At 51.1% G+C, this 22,106-nt stretch overlaps 1 protein-coding gene across 1 annotated transcript in view; it reads right to left on the minus strand.

Annotated features, from left to right (window-relative positions):
- CFAP57 (cilia and flagella associated protein 57) overlaps nt 1–22,106 on the minus strand; it is a 355,646-nt gene that overhangs the window by 182,952 nt on the left and 150,588 nt on the right. Inside the window, exons 12-13 of the mRNA XM_085602986.1 lie at nt 2,087–2,248; nt 1,052–1,207 (exon numbers count right to left, since the gene is read on the minus strand). Of these exons, the coding sequence (XP_085459112.1) occupies nt 1,052–1,207; nt 2,087–2,248 (318 nt within the window). The remainder of the gene's footprint in view (nt 1–1,051; nt 1,208–2,086; nt 2,249–22,106) is intronic.

Here is a 22,106-nt window from a genome sequence, read left to right on the forward strand (position 1 = left end):
CGAGTGATGCCACTCCCTGCATTTGGTCCTGTGACACACTTTCATAGAAGAGAGACCGCAGCCGTGACCCTAGTCCCATGTCCTCACACTCAAGAGAGGAGGCATGTGGCTGTGACACCCTTTCATAGAAGAGAGACAGCAGCCGTGACCCTAGTCCCATGTCGTCACACTCAAGAGAGTAGGCAAGTGATGCCACTCCCTGCATTTGGTCCTGTGACACACTTTCATAGAAGAGAGACCGCAGCCGTGACCCTAGTCCTATATCCTCACACTCAAGAGAGGAGGCGAGTGATGCCACTCCCTGCATTTGGTCCTGTGACACACTTTCATAGAAGAGAGACCGCAGCCGTGACCCTAGTCCTATGTCCTCACACTCAAGAGAGGAGGCGAGTGATGCCACTCCCTGCATTTGGTCCTGTGACACACTTTCATAGAAGAGAGACCGCAGCCGTGACCCTAGTCCCATGTCCTCACACTCAAGAGAGGAGGCCAGTGATGCCACTCCCTGCATGTGGTCCCTTGACACCCTTTCATAGAAGAGAGACCGCAGCCGTGACCTTAGTCCCAAGTCCTCACACTCGAGAGAGGAGGCGAGTGATGCCACTCCCTGCAGGTGGCCCTGTGACACCCTTTCATAGAAGAGAGACCACAGCCGTGACCCTAGTCCCATGTCCTCACACTCAAGAGAGGAGGCATGTGGCTGTGACACCCTTTCATAGAAGAGAGACAGCAGCCGTGACCCTAGTCCCATGTCCTCACACTCAAGAGAGGAGGCGAGTGATGTCACTCCCTGCATGTGGCCCTGTGACACCTTTTCATAGAAGAGAGACCGCAACCGTGACCCTAGTCCCATGTCCTCACACTCAAGAGAGGAGGCGAGTGATGTCACTCCCTGCATGTGGCCCTGTGACACCTTTTCATAGAAGAGAGACCGCAACCGTGACCCTAGTCCCATGTCCTCACACTCAAGAGAGGAGGCGAGTGATGCAAGTCCCTGCATGTGGTCCCTTGACACCCTTTCATTGTACAGAGGGAGCTGCCACAATGATACCTGATTTTTGGTCTTCAAAGACTCCATCTCCTGAATGAATTTCTCGGTGAGCTCTTTGATCTTCTCGTTGTAGTTCATGTCCTTTAACCGGAGCTGGTACTCGTTCTCCATCTTCAGCTCCTCCACGCGGGTCTTCAGCTCTAACATGACCTGGTTCTAGAAGGGATGGCAGGTATTACTAGATAATCCAAAATCTATTGATATTTCCACCCATTACTCCACCCAACCATCCATGTATTCATTGTTCTATTCAAGCTACTGTTGATCCATCCAGACATACATAAATTCAATCTCTGGCTACTGGGCTTCCAACCATCCTTCACTGCCATTACTTAACCACACAGGGCACCTTTTGCCTCCCCCTATATTATATCTCCACATTCTGCCATCCTATTCCAAGCAGTGCACTCTCAACCTCGCCCCCCCCCCCTCCCCAAGTCTCTGGCCTTCCTCCGTACATTCCTCTTTCCTACCACCTCTACTGTGCTATATGTTCCTAACCCCTCAATCAGTCCTTCTGTGCAACTTCTCTATATCCATCCCTTTCTTTTTTTCTTTCTACCTCTCCCACTTCACGGTGGATTTCTGCTCCTGTAGTGCCGCCTCCTGTCCTGCTGCCTGTAGGCTTTGAGGCACGGTTTTCCGCACCCATATCTTCTCTTCCACATGTACGACCTTGATATTACTCTCTAAAGTACAATACCTCTTTCCTCTTAATCCTAATTTTTTTACTCTCACTATTGTTGCATTGCTCTTATTCACTCTCTCATTTCTGCTCTACGGCTACCTTTTCCCTTTCATCTGTTGCCAACTAAAGCTGTTCTCACATATCCCTGTGCCATGTCCCCAGGCGTTTCAATCCCTTGCTCGTTGCAGCTTCTCATTCCATCCTCAGTATCCTGCTTCCTCGCTGTAGCTTCTGGCACTCACTCGTAGGTGATGCACCTTCCACTCTACAGCTTCTCTCGTACTTACACTCTCTCACTTTCATCTCCCAGTCCCACCAGAGCACAGACTGGACTCATTCCACCCTACCTTCTCATCAATGTCAGTCTTGGTGATTAGCACCTCTTCGGCATACCCTACTTCCTTCTCCCGCTTCAAACCTCGCCCTTCCTTGTCGGATATCTTCCAGACAAGCATGGCGCTGTCCTCCGAGACAGTCAAGAGGAACTGGTCATCAAAGGTCACTGCCATCTGAGGGAAGACAAGCAGAAAGGACGACTTCAGGTATCCCGTGCTAAGCGGATCCACACAGTATAACGTACACAGATGAATAGAACTGGATTTGACAAACATGAAGCAACTGAACCAAACCATATTCATCACTTTGGTGTGCAGAACTGTTTACACCAGTTAACTGGTGTCCGCTACCTGATGAATCTACTTCTACCCCATTCCAAACAGGCAGAACTTTAAGCTCTTCTCAGGTAGGTCAGGGAGCTCTCTATGCGGAACATTTTGGATATGAAATTATTTAGGTCTGTTAAATCTAGGTTAAAAGTATGAAACTTTAGTTTGACATATATGTAAGTTAAAATAAACAGGAAGAAACATTTAGCTCAAAATACTACCGAATAGGTTGTCTCTTTCTAGTAGAGGACCTTTCACAATACCTGGAGATCTCTGCCGGGTTTGTGGTGAATATTTTGCCAAAGGTGCTTCTGTTGGTGTGGTGGAAGCACTTTCAGTACGCAGGTGGAAGCACTTTCAGCACGCAGGTGGAAGCACTTTCAGCACGCAAGCGGAAGCACTTTCAGCAAACTGAATGCCAGGTAAGCAGTAATGGTGTGATGATTTGCTCAGCATTTTTTTGTGTTGTGGATATAAAAGCCCATAGCATCAGTTAATTTATGCAAAGCACAAATATGGCCTTGCTGTGAAGAGACTTTTCTTCCAGCAGGTATGGAATATTGATGATTTTCTATATCTGGGCACATCCAATCTGCTTCAAGAGGTCAGCTCTAAATCGATCAGGCCTTCCAATGCATCTAATGTTGCAGCCCCAAGACAGATGGCTAGCGCCAATGATTGTTCATGGGCAGAGCCACAGTGTGTCAACTAGTGCGCACTCAGCGGCTCCCCCGCAATAAACAGGGCCGAAGAACTGCAGATCTGATGGGTCCACTTTCCAGCAAGACTCCAGTTCCACCAACCCAAAATGACTTCATTAGCTTGAAAACAATCAATATGAAAATGCTTCACATTTAAATCCACATAGAAACTTTTTTTAAATGAGAGACTCAGCTCCTTCAAGGAGGTAAACAGCTGCAGTAACTCTGCATCTGGATTTATTTAATCTATAGAATACAATAATTCCAAGGTGCGGGGTTACTGTTTTATTGCAAATTGTCCCCTCTAAAATGGAGAATTACCTCACCTTTTTCCCACTCATTATGCCGGGTTTTTCTTACTCTAACAAGCACAAGGGAAACTAGCATTGTTTTCCTGCTCCACATGTAATTCTGATTAATGCACAAAATGCTAAATTCAGAGATGTTTAAATGAGGGCCAATAGTGTACCTGACTCATTTCTAAATCTGATTTTTCTTGGTGATAGGACAGTGTGCTTGGTTCAGTTCTAGGTACATGCTTTCTATGGTGATATGGCACCAGGACTGGTTCATTTCGAAGTAGAGGTATTATTAGGGCTGCCTTACTTTTAGATTCTCTCTTTCCTTGTAGATGATGTTGGAAAGTGCCTCTTTCTGACATTGTCACCCCCACTTTTTGCCTGGTATTTGGAGCAATTTTGACTGAGGGTGCACTGGGTTCCTGCCATCTAGGTCCTAGTGCCAGATCTCTTTCCCAAAACTGTTCAATTGTACCCCAATCGGCAACACAATTAGCACCCTCTTTACGTCCCTAGTAAATGGTACCCCCATTATCTGGGACTTGGGTGCTAAAGAGGGTCCCTAAGGGATGCAGTATGTATTGTTTCACCCTAAGGGACCCACCACTAAAGTCATGCAGACTGCCATTGCAGACTGCATGTTTTGGTGCAGACCAAAGTGGAAACGCGACATGGCACACTGTCCTGTGTGCCATGCCTGCAGACACTGCATGCAGTATAGGCAAGTTACCCCTACACCAGGCCTTACAGCCCTAAGGCAGGGTGCGTTCTACTACATGTGGGGGCATAACTGCATGAGCCGATATACCCTGTACTGGCCTGTTGGACAGGCCACATGAAGGGCTTGCTCCCTCCCCGCATGACAGGGCCCAAGCCCCGGCCCTCCAGGTGTTACCCACAGAAACAACCCGCACCCCGTCTCCAGACGGGACTCCTGCCCCCGGACATCTCTGTATCATGGGGCCGAACCACTACCGGCTCCCTCGCCCGGCCCGGCCGCCATCTTGGACACTGCACCACGAGGCCGCGTGGCCTCAGCTCGACCCTAACCCTGGGCCTGGCCAGGCCCCGACATCCCGGCACCACCATCCACCCAGGAGGTGAACGGACCACTTGGCAGGTCGATGGGAGAAAGAAGTGTCGATGGCTCTCCCCCGCCAGGTGCCGATCGCCCCCCAGCTCCCCCGGGCGCTGGCTCCACCCCCCTGCTGGGTGTCTGGACTCCCTCATCCCGGACCTCCCGACCTCCAAGTGCGAGGGTCCGGACATCAAAGGGCGCCAGACCTATAACTGGGGCAGCTCCAGAGCAGGAAGGCAGTTGTATCCTGGAGTCGAGAGACACCGAGAAGAACTCATCCTTGACGGACTACCGGCGCTGCCGTAGCCCTGCCTTGTGAACTATCATCCTGCCTGCTGGCGCTGCCGCGGCCTTCTGCATCCTCCATCCTCGTCGGGACCTGCTGGCGCTGCCGCGGACCGTTGTAACTACCACCTTCATTGGGACCTGCTGGCGCTGCCGCGGACCGTTGTAACTACCACCTTCATTGGGACCTGCTGGCGCTGCCGCGGACCGTTGTAACTACCACCTTCGTTGGGACCTGCTGGCGCTGCCGCGGACCGTTGTAACCACCACCTTCATCGGGACCTGCTGGCGCTGCCGCGGACCGTGTAACGACCACCTTCACCGGGACCTGCTGGCGCTGCCGCGGCCCGTCCAGCTAGAACTCCGAGCTCGAGGATTGTGAGCTATCCATCATATCATCGCATCTACCAGATTGGTAACAAGACTGTCCCGCTACCCCCTTTCCCAACCAAGAGACTAGAATCGAGGGTACCCCTGAGTCCTGACCTCCTTGTACCACTCTATCGTACCTAAAGATTGCTTATAAAGAACGTTAAACCTTATCTTTGTTTGGTGTACATCTGTGGGGGGGAAGTTACTCGTCTGTACGATCGCTGGAGACGGCTCTCCCCGGAGACCTCTCCCCTTGTCCTCGGCCGACCCTCCCGGTCCGTCTAACATGGCCAGTTCAATTGCTGCCAGGACAGGTGACCAAAGAAGCCATTTTAAGTACATGTGCTGGACACTGGACAAATGCGAGTTCCCCAGCTACATGATGGCTTCACTGAAACTAAAGATGTTTGGTATCACACTTCCTGTATTTTTGAATTCCACACTGATTGAAGTGTTGGATTTAATATTACATGTACGTAGAGGGCACCTTAGAGGTGCCCCCTGAAAAACCTTCCAACTACCAGTGTGTTGGCTGACTGGTCTCGACCAGCCTGCTACCACAGAAGAGTTTCTGACCCCCAGGGGTGAGCGCCTATGGTCAAGAACAAAGCCTGCTTGGACAGAGGTTGTTTAAACCCCCTCCCACAGGATGACCTGCAAATTAGCATTTGAAGGCAGGGAGCTTCAAAGAGCCCACCACCTTGGAGAGAAAAATCTGGCTTCCCTCAGAGGTGAGGAGATTACACCCCCCATCCAGCACCCCTTTGAAGTGTCCACTTCAGGTTAATTCCACCCCTAAGGTGGGCTACCTGATGTGGATGCAAAATGTAAAAGTCTGCCATCTTGCAGAATTAGAAACTCTGGGACAGGAATATGCCCACTTCCCACAGGAAGTGGTTATATAGGAGGCATAGTGACCCCAAGGCTACTCCGCTACACTCCCCTAATGCCCATTAATTTAGTATTCAGGGGAGCCCCTGGCACCAGGAAGGCAGATCCTGCCAACCTGAAAGAAGAAGACAGTTGCTGAAGAATCACAATAAGCAAGTACCGAAATCCAGAAACTGACTTTTAGCCACCCCTGCCGGCCTGCCTGCTATCCTCAACAATTGCGCCAAAGACAATTTGTCCTGCAGCTGCTGTTTCTCCAAAAGCTAGGGAGAACTACCAGCTATTCACCCAAGACCCAGGAACTCCCGTTGAGTAGCAGAGCTGCTCTCTTGTATCCCGCAGGCACCCCAAGAGACCTGAGAGGATTCCAGACCACCAGAAACCCGACACTGGAAAGCACCACTGCACCTGTACCCCCCTATCCCGAGTTGAAGTGGGCCAACAGTGCCAGCGTAGTCCCCCAGCCCTCCAGAGACAAAAACCACCTTTGGTTCGCCCACTGTAGGCTCACCGACACTGCTTTCAGCCTCTGTGTGCAGGCCCCCTCTACTGTGAGTGCCTCCGGTGACAAAAACCTGACGCCCTAAAGCAACTTGCACCAGGCCGCCTTATCCTGAGGAGAAGAGGACTAAAGGTGCCCCCATGTCCCCGTACATCGTGAGACCTGGGTCCCCTCATTGGTTCAATCTGACTGGTTTCCCAGTCTAAGCCTGCAGCCTCTTTTCGACATGACCGATCCCCTTTGACTAACATTGGGTACCCAAAGCTGTGTTGCAGCCCTGCAGCCGGGACCCCAGTGCCGCCCGAGGTGACCTGTTAGTGCTGCCTTGGACCTTGCCCCATACTCACCTTAAGTCCAGGAGATTGGCCTCGTAAGTGACAGTGAAGTACCTGTATGCAGTGTATGCCTTTCGTCCATAGGATAACTTTACCATTTCAGAACTTGCAGTAAATGTTGATTTTTCCAACCTGTAAAAAACATAACTCGAAAAGCACCTACCTAATTTTTATAATCTTGGTTCCTAAACTTATATAAAGAAAAGTGTTATTTTTATAAATTGGTGTGGATCTCCTTATTGAGTCGTGTGCCTCATTTATTGACTGTGTGTGTATTGCAGATGTCCAACACTCCTCTCTGATAAGCCAGAGGCTGCTCGACCACACTACCCCCTAGAAGAGCACCTGGATCCTTTGCACAGTATAGCTCTTTTTGGTATACTATAGAAAGAGCCGGCTTCCTAGAGATGGAACAGTGAATCTAGCTCACTTCTAGGTTTGCTTTTCCTTGTAGGTGTGTCAGTCAGTCTGTATGAGTTCTAGGTCTGTCCTTCTTTTCAAGATGTGTCAGTGGATCCGGCTCAGTTCTAGGCCTGCTCTTTCACTGTAGATGTGGCAGTTAGGCTGGCTCAGCTCCAGACTTGCTCTTTCACTGTAGGCGTAGCTCTTAGGCTGGCGCAGTCCTAGACCTGCTCTTTCGCTGTAGACGTGGCACTTAGGCTGGCTCAGTTCTAGACCTGCTCTTTAGCTGTAGACGTGGCACTTAGGCTGGCTCAGTTCTAGACCTGCTCTTTCGCTGTAGATGTGGCACTTAGGTGGGCTCAGTTTTAGGCCTGCTCTTTCACTGTAGACGTGGCCCTTAGGCTGGCTCAGTTCTAGACCTTCTCTTTCACAGCAGACGTGGCCCTTAGGCTGTCTCAGTTCTAGGCCTGCTCTTTCGCTGTAGAAGTGGCACTTAGGCTGGCTCAGTTCTAGACCTGTTCTTTCACTGTAGACGTGGCACAGACCTGCTCTTTCAATGTAGATGTGGCACTTAGGCTGGCTCAGTTCTAGACCTGCTCTTTAACTGTAGACGTGGCACTTAGGCTGGCTCAGTTCTAGGCCTGCTCTTTCACTGTAGACGTGGCACTTAGGCTGGCTCAGTTCTAGGCCTGCTCTTTCATTGTAGACGTGGCACTTAGGCTGGCTCAGTTCTAGGCCTGCCCTTTCGCTGTAGACGTGACACTTAGGCTGGCTCAGTTATAGCCTGCTCTTTCACTGGAGATGTGGCACTTAGGCTGGTTCAGTTCTAGGCCTGCTATTTCGCTGTAGACGTGGCACTTAGGCTGGCTCTGTTCTAGACCTGCTCTTTCGCTGTCGACGTGGCACTAAGGCTGGCTCAGTTCTAGACCTGCTCTTTCGCTGTATACGTGCCACTTAGGCTGGCTCAGTCCTAGACTTGCTCTTTCGCTGTAGACGTGGCACTTAGGCTGCAGCCTAAGTGCCACGTCTACAGCGAAAGAGCAGGCCTAGAACTGAGCCAGCCTAAATGCCACGTCTACAGCGAAAGAGCAGGTCTAGAACTGAGCCAGCCTAAGGGCCACGTCTACAGCGAAAGAGCAGGTCTGGAACTGAGCCAGCCTAAGTGACACGTCTACAGCGAAAGAGTAGGTCTAGAACTGAGCCAGCCTAAGTGCCACATCTACAGCAAGAGAGAAGGACTAGAACTGATCCAGCCTAAGTGCCACGTCTACAGCGAGAGAGCAGGCCTAGAACTGAGCCAGCCTAAGTGCCACGTCTACAGCGAGAGAGCAGGCCTAGAACTGAATGCTCAGTTCTAGGCCTGCTCTTTCGCTGTAGACGTGGCACTTAGGCTGGCTCAGTTCTAGGCCTGCTCTTTAGCTGTTGACGTGGCACTTAGGCTGGCTCAGTTCTAGGCCTGCTCTTTCACTGCAGACGTGGCACTTAGGCTGGCTCAGTTCTAGACCTGTTCTTTCACTGTAGATGTGGCACAGACCTGCTTTTTCAATGTAGACGTGGCACTTAGGCTGGCTCAGTTCTAGATCTGCTCTTTCACTGTAGACGTGGCACTTAGGCTGGCTCAGTTCTAGACCTGCTCTTTCACAGTAGACGTGGCACTTAGGCTGGCTCAGTTCTAGACTTGCTCTTTCACTGTAGATGTGCCACTTAGGCTGGCTCAGTTCTAGACCTGCTCTTTCCCTGTAGACCTGGCACTTAGGCTGGCTCAGTTCTAGGTATGTTCTTCACTTGTAGATCTAGCAGTGGGACATTTTCAATTCAAAATGTATGCTTTGTTTGGTGTTGTGGCAGTATCCAAAGTTAACTTGCAGGTCTTTCTTTCACTTTAATATAGGGGTATTGTGTCTCATGTAGTTCTTATCTGTTATTTAGTTGGATACCTGGTAGTAGGCTTAGGTTACTTCTAGGTGTTCCTTGCTGTGTAGATTTGGAAGTCCCTCTGATCCAGTTGTGAGTCATTTCATCCCGTATACAACCCAGAGCTGATATGGGCCAGAACCAATTCTGTATTTTCCTTGCAGATGAAACGGGGCTATGACCCTGTATTCATCGTTCAACATTAGATACTTCCTTTCTTTAGGTGGTGAAATGGAATTAAAATGTATATATTTGTGATTCTATTTTATAAACACAGAATAGCTCAGACTGTTTTCTAAGAGATATGGGGCGTGATTTAGAGTTTGGCAGATGGACGTTCTTAGGGACTGCAGTTCCCTAAATTTTAGAGTTGTCCACCAGTCCTGTGGACAATTCTCAACATTGATATCGTGGTGGTTCCTGTCAATGTAGGAAACGTTTGATGGGCAGGACTACCAGCCACGACGGCCATCCAGCAAACATTTCAAACCTTTTTGTTTTTCAATATCAAACCTTCAAAGCAGGAGTTGGTTTTGGACAAACAAAAACACTAATGGTGCTCATGCTTTGGGCCTTTACACTGCAAGTCCTTCCTCTGATGGTGTTGGAGGAAGTATTCTGTCACAGAGTCAACGGAGGCACTTTCACCGGAATACTTAGCGTAGACATGTTTCTAAATGACAGGGCACTCCGTCGCACGTATGACAAAGTATCCTGTCTCACAAACTATAAACCAGGCCCATTGTGTTGAAAATGACCAGATACAGATAAGATTACTCTGAAACATTGCCAACTGGACAACAGCAGCCAAACTGAGACTGTACTAGAATCAAAGGAACTGGTAAATCCATTAACAATAGCAGGGAGCGAGGATGATGGTAAGGCTCACTTGAAGAGGAGACTACAACAACAATATGTTTTAAATGTTGCTTAACTCAAAACTACAGTTTCTAAAATGACTTTGATTAGATTTAAAAACTAGTTCATATGAACAACTAGTTATAGAGGAAGACATCTGGCTGACGGGGAGTGTGACACTCATCCGAAGTCAGCAGGCTGCTCCGGCGCCTCATCCGTGTGACACTCATCCGAAATCAGCAGGCCGCTCCGGCGCCTCATCCGTGTGACACTCATCCGAAGTCAGCAGGCTGCTCCGCCTCATCTGTGTGACACTCATCCGAAGTCAGCAGGCTGCTCCGGCGCCTCATCCGTGTGACACTCATCCGAAGTCAGCAGGCCGCTCCGGCGCCTCATCCGTGTGACACTCATCCGAAGTCAGCAGGCTGCTCCGCCTCATCCGTGTGACACTCATCCGAAGTCAGCATGCCGCTCCGGCGCCTCATCCGTGCGACACTCATCCGAAGTCAGCAGGCTGCTCCGCCTCATCTGTGTGACACTCATCTGAAGTCAGCAGGCTGCTCCGGTGCCTCATCCGTGTGACACTCATCTGAAGTCAGCAGGCTGCTCCGCCTCATCCGTGTGACACTCATCTGAAGTCAGCAGGCCGCTCCGGCGCCTCATCCGTGTGACACTCATCCGAAGTCAGCAGGCTGCTCCGCCTCATCTGTATGACACTCATCTGAAGTCAGCAGGCTGCTACGGTGCCTCATCCGTGTGACACTCATCTGAAGTCAGCAGGCTGCTCCGCCTCATCTGTGTGACACTCATCTGAAGTCAGCAGGCTGCTCCGGCGCCTCATCCGTGTGACACTCATCTGAAGTCAGCAGGCTGCTCCAGCGCCTCATCCGTGTGACACTCATCTGAAGTCAGCATGCTGCTCCGGAGCCTCATCCGTGTGACACTCATCCGAAGTCAGAAGGCTGCTCCGGCGCCTCATCCGTGTGACACTCATCCGAAGTCAGCAGGCTGCTCCGCCTCATCTGTGTGACACTCATCCGAAGTCAGCAGGATGCTCCGGCGCCTCATCCGTGTGACACTCATCTGAAGTCAGCAGGCTGCTCCAGCGCCTCATCCATGTGACACTCATCTGAAGTCAGAAGGCTGCTCCAGCGCCTCATCCGTGTGACACTCATCTGAAGTCAGCAGGCTGCTCCAGCGCCTCATCCGTGTGACACTCATCTGAAGTCAGCAGGCTGCTCTGGCGCCTCATCTGTGTGACACTCATCCGAAGTCAGCAGGCTGCTCCGGCGCCTCTTCCGTGTGACACTCATCCAAAGTCAGCAGGCTGCTCCGGCGCCTCATCCGTGTGACACTCATCCGAAGTCAGCAGGCTGCTCCGCCTCATCTGTGTGACACTCATCTGAAGTCAGCAGGCAGCTCCGGCGCCTCATCCGTGTGACACTCATCTGAAGTCAGCAGGCTGCTCCGGTGCCTCATCCGTGTGACACTCATCTGAAGTCAGCAGGCTGCTCTGGTGCCTCATTCGTGTGACACTCATCTGAAGTCAGCAGGCTGCTCCGGCACCTCATCCGTGTGACACTCATCTGAAGTCAGCAGGCTGCTCCGGTGCCTCATCCGTGTGACACTCATCTGAAGTCAGCAGGCTGCTCCAGCGCCTCATCTGTGTGACACTCATCTGAAGTCAGCATGCTGCTCCGGAGCCTCATCCGTGTGACACTCATCTGAAGTCAACAGGCTGCTCCGGCGCCTCATCCGTGAGACACTCATCCGAAGTCAGCAGGCTGCTCCGGCGCCTCATCCGTGTGACACTCATCCGAAGTCAGAAGGCTGCTCCGGCGCCTCATCCATGTGACACTCATCCGAAGTCAGCAGGCTGCTCTGGTGCCTCATTCGTGTGACACTCATCTGAAGTCAGCAGGATGCTCCGGCGCCTCATCCGTGTGACACTCATCTGAAGTCAGCAGGCTGCTCCGGTGCCTCATCCGTGTGACACTCATCTGAAGTCAGCAGGCTGCTCCGGTGCCTCATCCGTGTGACACTCATCTGAAGTCAGCAGGCTGCTCCGCCTCATCTGTGTGACACTCATCTGAAGTCAGCAGGCTGCTCCGGCGCTTCATCCGTGTGACACTCATCTGAAGTCAGCAGGCTGCTCCGGAGCCTCATCCGTGTGACACTCATCTGAAGTCAGCAGGCTGCTCCGGCGCCTCATCCGTGTGACACTCATCTGAAGTCAGCGGGCTGCTCCGGCGCCTCATCCGTGTGACACTCATCTGAAGTCAGCAGGCTGCTCCGGCCCCTCATCCGTGTGACACTCATCTGAAGTCAGCAGGCAGCTCCAAGCCTCATCCATGAGACACTCATTCGAAGTCAGCAGGCTGCTCCGGCGCCTCATCCGTGTGACACTCATCCGAAGTCAGCAGGCTGCTCCGGCGCCTCATCCGTGTGACACTCATCCGAAGTCAGCAGGCTGCTCCGCCTCATCCGTGTGACACTCATCCGAAGTCAGCAGGATGCTCCGGCGCCTCATCCGTGTGACACTCATCTGAAGTCAGCAGGCTGCTCCGGCGCCTCATCCGTGTGACACTCATCTGAAGTCAGCAGGCTGCTCCGGCGCATCGTGCCATGTGACACTCATCTGAAGTCAGCAGGCTGCTCCGGCGCCTCGTGCCGCGTGACACTCATCTGAAGTCAGCAGGCTGCTCCGGCGCCTCGTGCCGTGTGACACTCATTTGAAGTCAGCAGTCTGCTCCGGCTCCTCATCTGTGTGACACTCATCTGAAGTCAGCAGGCTGCTCCGGCGCCCCATTCGTGTGACACTCATCTGAAGTCAGCAGGCTGCTCCAGCGCCTCATCCGTGTGACACTCATCTGAAGTCAGCAGGCTGCTCCAGTGCCTCATCCGTGTGACACTCATCTGAAGTCAGCAGGCTGCTCCGGCGCCTCATCTGTGTGACACTCATCCGAAATCAGCAGGCTGCTCCGGCGCCTCATCCGTGTGACACTCATCCGAAGTCAGCAGGCTGCTCCGGCGCCTCATCCGTGTGACACTCATCCGAAGTCAGCAGGCTGCTCCGCCTCATCTGTGGGACACTCATCTGAAGTCAGCAGGCTGCTCCGGTGCCTCATCCGTGTGACACTCATCTGAAGTCAGCAGGCTGCTCCGGCGCCTCATCCGTGTGACACTCATCTGAAGTCAGCAGGCTGCTCCGGCGCCTCATCCGTGTGACACTCATCCAAAGTCAGCAGGCTGCTCCGGCGCCTCATCCGTGTGACAATCATCCGAAGTCAGCAGGCTGCTCCGCCTCATCTGTATGACACTCATCCGAAGTCAGCAGGATGCTCCGGCGCCTCATCCGTGTGACACTCATCTGAAGTCAGCAGGATGCTCCGGCGCCTCGTGCTGTGTGACACTCATCTGAAGTCAGCAGGCTGCTCTGGCGCCTCGTGCCGTGTGACACTCATCTGAAGTCAGCAGGCTGCTCCGACGCCTCATCCGTGTGACACTCATCTGAAGTCAGCAGGCGGTTCCGGCGCCTCATCCGTGTGACACTCATCTGAAGTCAGCAGGCTGCTCCGGCTCCTCATACGTGTGACACTCATCTGAAGTCAGAAGGCTGCTCCATCCTCATCCGTGTGACACTCATCTGAAGTCAGCAAGCTGCTCCAGCGCCTCATCCGTGTGACACTCATCTGAAGTCAGCAGGCTGCTCCGGCGCCTCATCTGGGTGACACTCATCCGAAGTCAGCAGGCTGCTCCGGTGCCTCTTCCGTGTGACACTCATCCAAAGTCAGCAGGCTGCTCCGGCGCCTCATCCGTGTGACACTCATCCGAAGTCAGCAGGCTGCTCCGCCACATCTGTGTGACACTCATCTGAAGTCAGCAGGCAGCTCCGGCGCCTCATCCGTGTGACACTCATCTGAAGTCAGCAGGCTGCTCTGGCGCCTCATTCGAGTGACACTCATCTGAAGTCAGCAGGCTGCTCCGGCGCCTCATCCATGTGACACTCATCTGAAGTCAGCAGGCTGCTCCAGCACCTCATCCGTGTGACACTCATCTAAAGTCAGCAGGCTGCTCCAGCGCCTCATCCGTGTGACACTCATCCGAAGTCAGCAGGCTGCTCCAGCACCTCATCCGTGTGACACTCATCCGAAGTCAGCAGGCTGCTCCGCCTCATCTGTATGACACTCATCTGAAGTCAGCAGGCTGCTACGGTGCCTCATCCGTGTGACACTCATCCGAAGTCAGCAGGCTGCTCTGGCGCCTCATTCGAGTGACACTCATCTGAAGTCAGCAGGCTGCTCCGCCTCATCTGTATGACACTCATCTGAAGTCAGCAGGCAGCTCCGGCGCCTCATCCGTGTGACACTCATCTGAAGTCAGCAGGCTGCTCTGGCGCCTCATTCGAGTGACACTCATCTGAAGTCAGCAGGCTGCTCCGGCGCCTCATCCATGTGACACTCATCTGAAGTCAGCAGGCTGCTCCGGTGCCTCATCCGTGTGACACTCATCTGAAGTCAGCAGGCTGCTCTGGCGCCTCATCCGGGTGACACTCATCCGAAATCAGCAGGCCGCTCCGGCGCCTCATCCGTGTGACACTCATCCGAAGTCAGCAGGCTGCTCCGCCTCATCTGTGTGACACTCATCCGAAGTCAGCAGGCTGCTTCGGCGCCTCATCCGTGTGACACTCATCCGAAGTCAGCAGGCCGCTCCGGCGCCTCATCCGTGTGACACTCATCCGAAGTCAGCAGGCTGCTCCGCCTCATCCGTGTGACACTCATCCGAAGTCAGCAGGCTGCTCCGGCGCCTCATCCATGTGACACTCATCTGAAGTCAGCAGGCTGCTCCGGTGCCTCATCCGTGTGACACTCATCTGAAGTCAGCAGGCTGCTCTGGCGCCTCATCCGGGTGACACTCATCTGAAGTCAGCAGGCTGCTCCAGCGCCTCATCCGTGTGACACTCATCTGAAGTCAGCTAGCTGCTCCAGCACCTTCTAGTTCAACACGGTCTCAGTTTATTTTGGCAAGCACAACAAACAAAGGCTTGGAGTGACTACTTCCTAATCACTTGTGGTTTTATCGTAAAGGTAGATGAGTGCTTAGTAACTGAATTAAAATATCCGTAATTAGCCATTATAATTACAACTAAATTACTTTTTCTTCCAGATCATGAGATCCTCATACACATAGAGTAGAACGGCTAACTCGTGCCTTTCCAGGGGGAAAGCAAGGAGGCAAGGAGAATAAAAAAACGAAATAACAATAAAGAGGACCCAAAACTATCAGCTAAATTACGTTCAATCTAAAATTCATACCTCCTTGCGTTTCTGAGCACAATTCAAAATCCAGGCAGATGTGACTGTAGAAGTGTGGCCTGATCTACAAATGATCCCTCTGCAGACTTCCTCCATGGGGATGTGTCAAGGAGCGTCGTAGGAGCCTACTGGTAGGATGTGGTAATGCAGGACACTGACCTACAATGAACAGGGAGCTTCACCTGTGTGAACTGCCCCATATTTACCAACGTATGTTTTTGGTATTTCTAATCTCTTTGGTTTGTTTAAGGTAGTACCAAAGGGTCTTTTGCCTTTCTAATCTCTTGGTTTTGTTAAGGTCGTACTAAAGGTTTTTTCAGACGAATGCTGTGAAGGGAAGAATGGTTAGGGAAAATGACAGAAGGGAAGCGTTTTTCCTATATGACTGTTGTAAAGAAAGATGGATACATTGTCATGAAACGTGACTGTTGTGAACACAGTTTAAAGATCATGAAAACAAAGGGCCTATATTTTGCTCCCTCTTCCCATCAATATGATGGCCAGTATGGAAGCGATCACCAAGACCCACACTGATGATCAGCCGTCTGTATAGGTTAGGATGATGGGGACATCAATTCAAAAGTAACTTCTTTTAATTCCATGAGGTCGACAATCTTTTCAAAGAGCGACAGATCTTCAATAGATCTTCTAAAAAGCCCTTCCTTAATGTCCTGGATGGTGGAAATGGCTGTCACATATGGACATTTTCTGTTCACAATAAGCAAACCTTTACTCAAGAAAATTGTGAACTAAATTTAACTACGTAAGTTAGTTAAAGGCTGCTCCTGGTCTGTTTTTCAAATCAATCTTCTCCCCTACGCCCTAAATGAGTAGTAATTTCTATTTTAAGGAATCAACAAATTTTGAAGCAGCAATCCTCTAAATGTTCACACAGTTTGAACAAGGTTCAAGGTTCATGCAGGGTTTGAAGGTCACACTGGAGGAATGCTGGAGCATTAACAAGAGAATCATTTTGGAAACCACCAAGCCCTGGTCTCTGCTCCTTCATCGTGGGCTGCTTGGTTTTGAGGAGTGCTTTGAGTGGCAGAGGAATGGAATGGGGGTAGCATACAAAACAGAGGGTGGTCAGCAAGTCAAAATATATGGGTTGTGGCCAGCTGGTTGAGAACTTTTGGCATGTCCCATTTTCCAAGCTGGTGTAAATGTGTATCTGTGGAGTTCCCAAGTGGCTGATGACTGTCATACTTTGCTGCATAGGACCACTTGTTTTAGATACATCGGCCATCACATGTTGCACACATGGGAGAGGATTTGCTACGATCGCTAAGGATGCCACATCATTTGCGCTACATTCCAGGAGGGTCCGCCGCTCATTTCCTTGATGAGGTAGTACATGGCCATCCGGTCTCTGTTTTCATAATTACTGCCTCCGATCTGACGTTGTTCCAACAAACAGATGAAGTATGATATATATTTCTAAGAGTAGGTAACTTGAATGGTCTGATTAGTCATGTGAGCTACCACCCCAACATGGAAGAGCATGTCAGGATCATCCAGACAAAGCTATTTTTCTTTAGACGCCCTCTTTCCTACGCCACCCATGCAAAGAATGAAGCACTGCAGCTGTTAGTTTCAATCTGTCTGCCAGTCTCATGGACTCCTGACACTACTGCTCTTTAGGGCTTTCCCGTGGAGGGCTCATGTGCAGTTGCACACACACAACACTGGGAATGAAGGACTCCATTGATCCCAAAAAAGGATAGCTCTGCATAAAAGGGTTTGAGGAACTTTCTGAAGTGAAAAGTAGCCTTGATATACAAATGCAACCCAGATGAAGGGCACACCTTCTGGAAGACAAACCCAAGTACTAGTTCAGGACAGGATCCGGGTTTGCTATAGTTAATCTGGTAAAATGTACACTTTAGAATGACATTTTAAATACACAGTTATATTAAGTAATGACATTTAGAAGCTGTAAACCGCAGCATGTCCAACATCAGACATTAAATTCATAGTTACGCTATTTGAAAGAACTAAAAATGGCAATATATAAGTACTACACCTACCCTGGAGGAAATCAGAGTCATTTGATGTTACTGTGTAGAGCGACGTGTAGAGTCGGGCATCAGATTTCGACCTCCAGCATTAAAAGGACGAGACATCTCAATCGAGGGAGAGAGTGCTAGGGTCATAAACATGATGGAAATCTGCTCTTGTGGGACCTTTGCTTTGCTGTGTTATCTGGACATTCCATTCCAGACCTTTTGAGGTTTGCCAGCTCCATCCTGCCTGGCACTTGGGTCCTTCTAAGGGAGTTCTCCACCAGTGCGATGTAGAGTGTCTTCCATGTTTCCTTGATCTTCTCTCAGAATGCCTTCTCTACTCTCCTGGAGCGAGAAAATCTGGTGGGGCTAGAAGGGTATTGGAGGACTGAAGAGGACTAAAGAGGAACACCAGGAATAAGCAAAATAGGAGTCGTCTTTGGCCTCTTTGTTTGTTTAGACCGTTCCTAAGCTCTCGGGGACCCACAGAAGTAGCAGTGTGTGCCCCACTATGGTTCGAGAAGGCGGGAGAACTTCACTTGGCCCATTGCAGGGTAAGTACCTTGAGTCAACAGAAAAGAGAGACTATATGTGCCTTTTATATACACTATGTTTACCCTGGGTAGGAAACTGGGTTTTTGCTGCAGTAGTCCCCCCACTGTGAGCCTTGTATTTGGGGCTCGTTTGACTGAAGTGCACTGGGTTCCTGCTAACCAGGTCCCCAGGGCTAGAGTTCCTTTCCCAAAACAAGACAACTGGTCACTTGACCGCGAAGTGACCAGGACTTTGGCACCTCTGTAAGTCCCTAGTAAGTGGTACCTCTGGCACCTAAGGCATAGGTACTCAAAAGGGTTCCTAAGAGCTGCAGCATATCTTGTGCCACTCTAAGGGACCCGGGACCAAACTCATACAGACTGTCACTGCAGGCTGCGTGACAAGGTACTCTAAAACATGAAATCACGACATGACACACACACTTGTGTGCCATGTCCCCTAACACTGCATGTAATATATGTAAGTAACCCCTACAGCAGGCCTTACAGCCCTATGGCAGGGTGCATAATATTACATGTGATAACAGGAAGTCCATCTTAAGGTATGTACTGGGCACTGGTCAAAACGAGTTTCCCAGCTACATAATGGCTTCACTTAAACCTATGATGCCTGGTATTAAACATCTTGTATCAATAAACCCACACTGATTCCAGTGATGGATTCAATAATACATACACCTAGAGGGTAACCCTTGAACCTTACTAAACTTCTAGTGTGCTGGCTGACTGGTCCAGTCCAGCCTGCCATCACAGACGAGTTTCTGACCTCCTAGGAGGTCCCTAGCCCTGCTCTCAGAGGACAGAAACAATGCCTGCTCTGGGTAGAGGTGTTATCATCCCCTCCTCCAGGAAGACTGGTAAATTACCTTCTCAAGGCAGGTGGCTTCCAAGGCCTCTGTATGCTTTGATATGCGACACAAGACCTCCCCAGAAAGGGGGAGGCCACCCCCTGTCCTGGGGGCATTTGGCCCCAGGACTGGAGGGAACGTTAGCTATGCAGGAGGCATGTTGCACTGCCAGACTGGACACACCACTAGGGTGAACAACCTGAAGGGAACAAGAAGTTAAAAATTCCACCATCTTGTGTGTGGTGTAATTAAGACTTCTGTCACACGGTGATGCCTACTCCCCAAAGGAAGTGGTCATCTAGGGGGTGTAGTGACCTCAGGGGTAAGTAGCCCATTGGCTACTACCCCATATCCACTTAACGTTCCTAAATGGAGTATTTAGGGGCCCCTTGATACCAGAACTTGAGATTTTGGCGGACACAAAGAAGGAGTGGACAAAGAAGACTGCTAACCAGAGAACAGAGGGGTTAACTGACACGGCGCCAACCCTGCCAGCCTGCCTGCTGCACCAGTCCCTTGTGGAGCAACCGACTCGTCCTGCCACTGTGCATACTCCAAGTAACCCAGAGGGCTGCCGGTGTTTCGACAATTGCCAAAGAAACTCACTAGAAGTAGAGGAGTTACTCCTCTGCAGCCGCAGGCACCAAAGAAGCAATGCCCGGTACACTGATCTGCCACCTACGGGGAGTACTGATGCAGCAGCCACCCAGATAGAGGTAGCTGTGCTCCTACAAGTCAGATCCATCCGCCCTCTAATTGTAAGGACACAGGACCGACCAAGCCGCACAACACCAATACCTGGGGTACTGGACCCCTTGCAGCTTCCAAGGCTTGTTGTGTCCAGACACCAATGCTGAGGAAACCTGACCTGCATATCTAGGGACTTCAGGGACAGTGAGACCCACAACAAGAGCGGTCCACCTGTCCTGTTTGTCCCCTTCTGTAGAAACCAAAGACAAAGAGTAAGTTCTCGACCACTGCCACCCGACACCTCAAAGAACCCCTGGACCTGCGCTCCAGAGCCCGAGTCTGAGGAAGGTAACAGTGCCCCCGGGGTACAGAGACCCACAAGAGCCAAGCCCATCCTTGGGTCTGACCAGACTGGACTTCCAGTCACCGCCTGCGGCCTCTTTCTGCAGGCTCCCTGCAATCGCAAGTGACTCCAACACTGAACTCAATGCCAAAATACAAAGAGAAGTGTGGCAACGGTGTCCCTAGGTGCCCGAGCATCTCAAGGTTCGAGTGCCCCTTTGGGTTCCCCTGGACTGGTCCTCCAGTCCCAGTTTGCAGCCCCTTTCTGACCGGACTGTTCCCCAATACAGTGAATGGGGGCACCCGACACCGTGACACACCTCTGCACCCGGACGCCCCAAAGCCTCCAGAGGTTGGTGTGGCCATGATCCTTACCCCATACTCACCTTAAGCCCCAGAGAACAGTCTCGTAAGTCGCCGTGAATAGACCGAATACAGGAATTGTTTTCCCCCACAGGATAACATTACTGCAATCAAAAATTGCACAAAATGTCAACTTTGGAAAACTGTAAAAATTCATAACTTGAAAAGTACTCACCTGATTCAGATGATCTTGGTATCTACATTCATATAAAGGTACATTTTATTTTTATAAATTGGTGCCGAATTTCTTTATTGAGTGCCTCTCTCACCACCTCTGTGTGTGCAATAGATGCTAAGCACTACCCTCTGATATGCCTATCTGCTCGCCCACACTACCACAAAAGAGAGCATTTAGGGTGTCATTTGTGCCTCTGTAAACTGACTGAGGCTTGCTTGGACTATTCTCTGCACAGTGAACCTCTTTTTGGTCCACAATATAAAGAGCCAGCCTCCTACAGCCTGTCGGAGAGGTCTCTCTCTGTTTTATCCTGCTATAATTCACTCCTGCCAAGGCTCACACTTAATAAAAACTGGCAGCCAGGACGGCACTGGGCATTTCCTTCTTTCTATTCTTTTTCTCACTATGGCAGGCGCGGTACGTCCATTGGGGCGTTGCCCCCCCGCCCCCGGACATGCCCGCAGCTCCCTCCTCGGTGTCTCTGAACTTAGTTTACTTAAGTTCAGAGACGCCGAGGGTGGGGAGAACTGACAATGCATGTCAGTCAACAGGACGTTGGACCGTGGGCGGTCCGGCGCCATATTGACTGACATGCATTGTCAGACAAGCCATAGAAAGGCAGCACAAGTGCGCATGAGTGGGCATGGAGAGTAAGTTTTAGCCCGTGCCCAGTCATGCGTACTTGTGTTTTTACTGCCTTGCGCATGCCCATTAGGAGCCCCTCGGTCTCCTAATGGGCAGGCGGCGGGCGTAGCGTAAGCTGTGCCCTCAGCCAATCCTGGCGCTGCAGCAGCGCCAGGATTGGCTGAGGGGTTGCCACACCAGTGCTGACGTCGTGACGTGGTGTTCCAGTTTGAAGGTGGCAACTCGGACGGCGGACCAGGAGCAGAGGCGGTCATGTAAGTTTTTCTTTTAATTTTATTCACTTCTCCCGCTGCTGGTGGTAGGTTTGGGGTGGTGTTTAGGATTGGGTGGTGTTTAGGATTAGGTGGTAGGGTTGGGGTGGTGTTTAGTGTTGAAATTTGCTAGGGTTCCCGGAGTCTAGGGCTCAGGGCCCGATTCACGTTCGTGCATAATGGTGGTGTTTTTGTGGGTTTGCAGGGGGCTTGTGTTTGGGTGAAAAGTCGTACCCCTACCAGTGGATGGATTTGTGTAATTCTTGCTGAGATTCTTTGGAATGGCTGGAACTAGTGTCCCAGTGAGTTTGAAGATGATCGAAGTAGTGGAAGTGCGATGTTATCCAATGGGCGGTGTTGGGGTGGTGGAGAAGTGGTTTTTAGGGGGTTCCAGTTGATCGACAGGACGGGGCTGCTGTGAGTGGTGGGGAGGGGGGATTCATGGGTGTGCAGGAAGTTTGGGAGGAACCGATCGATGGGAAGGGTGTTTTTTTGGCAAAGTCGAGGAAGGGAAAGAGCTGCCATAGGAGCCCATGTTAAACGCGAGTTTTGCATGTTTTTGGGGTTCGATTGTAGGGTGTTACAGGTGGTTCCGAGTGGATTTGCTTAGCTGGGATCAGAGTTGGGAAGGTCTAATTTTGATTTCAAGTGTTTTGAAGAAAATCCATTGAGGGGAAGGTGTGTTTTGGGCCTAGTTTCAGAGTGCGTTTTGACGCGACTTTAGGCCTTTGGGAGCTGGCGGTAATGCACATGTTTGGGATGTTAATTTAGGGTGTTCTGGCTTGGCAGCTTTATCTCCCACCTTTGCGCCGAAGTGGTAAGCTAGCGTCCAGGTTATGTTACGGGGAACTCCTCCAGCACTTTTACGCCCCGCCA

This window comes from Triturus cristatus, chromosome 4_2 (genome assembly GCF_964204655.1).
Source record: "Triturus cristatus chromosome 4_2, aTriCri1.1, whole genome shotgun sequence".
NCBI classification, from domain to species: domain Eukaryota; kingdom Metazoa; phylum Chordata; class Amphibia; order Caudata; family Salamandridae; genus Triturus; species Triturus cristatus.